Here is a 1,909-nt window from a genome sequence, read left to right as displayed (position 1 = left end):
GTCTTTTCTTTTCGCGCCTCTTCTCTCGTGGCTGCGCCCTCTCAAATCCGGCTTTTAACCCGCTCTATATATGCGGCAATGCAGGCGTGGGTTCCGGCCTGGCTGGCAGGAAAGCTGTCAAGTTCAGAAAATGACAACTCTTCAGCCCAGCACAGGCCCCAATCCCCTTGCTTCCCTGGACAGCTGCAGCCTTCCCGTGCAGCCGCAGACCAATAGGCACGTTCCCCAGCCCCAACCAGTGACGTGGGTCGGGAGCTGCGGTGTCTGGACGTGGGTCACGTGCATTCCAGGCTGCCTTCACAACGATGATGGGTGATGGTGCGAGTACAAAGAAATGGCATTCTGAGCACGCGCGTGCAAAAGCCGGGACTGGATGGATATTGCTCCGTTTGAACAGAGGTCCCGTTTGATCTGAGGGCCTTTGAGATCAGCCACGGCTGGGATTGTCTGCTGAGACATCTGACAGCACGGCGTGTAATCAACGCCACCTCTTGGCTTGCACGGATGCAAATGTCTGTCTTTCTTTGTTCCGGGGAATGCAGCCTTCGTTTTGTGACCAAAAGCCTTCACCCACTCGGAGACCTGGTCTTTGCTTCCGCCGCTGCTGCGTCCGTTTGCCTGGTGTGGGAGGCTAGGATTAGGGCCTGTCTATACCCCTTAACTTCAGCTGGCACCATCCCTTTGAGGTCACTATCTCTTTGAGGGTTCCAAAAGGACCTAGATACAAATAGGCATGCCTGCTTTCCTTTATCCCTTCCTTGCGAGATTTCCATCTGCCAGGCCCGTCTTTCGTTCTATCTGCATTGCCCACCATTTGCACTGGCGAGCACAACAGGTCAATACACCACCATCAACATTATTCCCAAGTTATCATAGGGAGGATCTTGCCACGCACCCCAAGCATTCCATCTGAAAGACACGCATATCTTTGCCCCTTGGCAGCCTGCACCGCCTCACTACGTTGTTCTTATCTGCCCTTGGTGTTAACTATCTTCTCTCGCCGCCTCCCTGCCTCCCTTCCCCGGCACCCGAAATATCTACTAGCATACCTCTAGGCCCGTCAGCAACAATGAACAGCTCGATAGTCGAGGCGCCAAAGCGCACCCAACTGCCCTCTCTCTGGACTGGCAACTATCGAGATGGAAGCTTCCCTCCAGACCCCAGCTATACCCGTTTGCCCTCGCTCTCGGCCGGACCGATGCTGGCGTCCCCGATGTCGCCGCGGGCCGCACCCCCCTCCACCCCGGCGTCGTTTGGCAACAGCCCGACCGTCCTGCACCCGCGCGACACGATCGGAGACTCGGTCAACGAGCTCAGCCGGTCGTTGATCCACAGCCTGAACCAGGGCATGGGCAGGCGCCTCAGCACCGCCGACTCCACCTCCTCCCCGGCCTCGTCCCCCATGTCGGGCGTCTTCGACCGCATGGCCAGGGGTGGCAGCCGCGCCCCGAGCGTGTACTCGGCCAACACGTCCCTCCTGCTGTCCGGGGTCAGCCAGGCCGACGTCAAGTCCCCGGTCGGGAGGCGCAAGTTGACCGTGGCCGAGCAGAGGCACCCCGGCAGCATCCTCGTCACCGCCGTCCCGCTCCGGCGGCTCAGCAACGGCGAGATGCCCGTGGACGAGTCGCAGCCGGGCCGCGTCATCATCGCCGCCGGCGTGATCCCCCGCGTCAAGACCCGGTCGCGCTTCGAGATGAAGCGCAGCTTCGACCTCGGCCAGGTCCGCAAGTCCATCGCCGGCCCGCCGCGCAGGCTCTCGAGCGCCGCCGCCGCCGGCAGCCTCGGGGGATCCGACGCCTCCGGGCGCCGCTCCTCGACCATGATCCGCCCCAGCAGCCAGCAGAATGGTGTCGCAGATGCTGCCGACGCTCTCACCAACACACGGCAAATCAGTAAGCCACCATCACCA

General features: G+C 61.0%; 1 protein-coding gene across 1 annotated transcript in view; it reads left to right on the top strand.

Moving 5' to 3' along the window:
* Positions 1-670: 670 nt before the first annotated feature.
* The window catches only part of GGTG_04028 (hypothetical protein), a gene marked incomplete at its 3' end in the record, with an annotated part of 1,533 nt that continues 294 nt past the window's right edge, over positions 671-1,909 (top strand). The window contains exon 1 of the mRNA XM_009221817.1: positions 671-1,892. Coding sequence (XP_009220081.1) covers positions 1,070-1,892 — 823 coding nt within the window. The 5' untranslated portion in view covers positions 671-1,069. The remainder of the gene's footprint in view (positions 1,893-1,909) is intronic.

This window comes from Gaeumannomyces tritici (assembly GCF_000145635.1).
Source record: "Gaeumannomyces tritici R3-111a-1 unplaced genomic scaffold supercont2.2, whole genome shotgun sequence".
NCBI lineage: Eukaryota > Fungi > Ascomycota > Sordariomycetes > Magnaporthales > Magnaporthaceae > Gaeumannomyces > Gaeumannomyces tritici.
The sequence above is the reverse complement of the archived record's forward strand: the minus strand, read 5'-3'. Positions and strand labels throughout refer to the sequence as shown.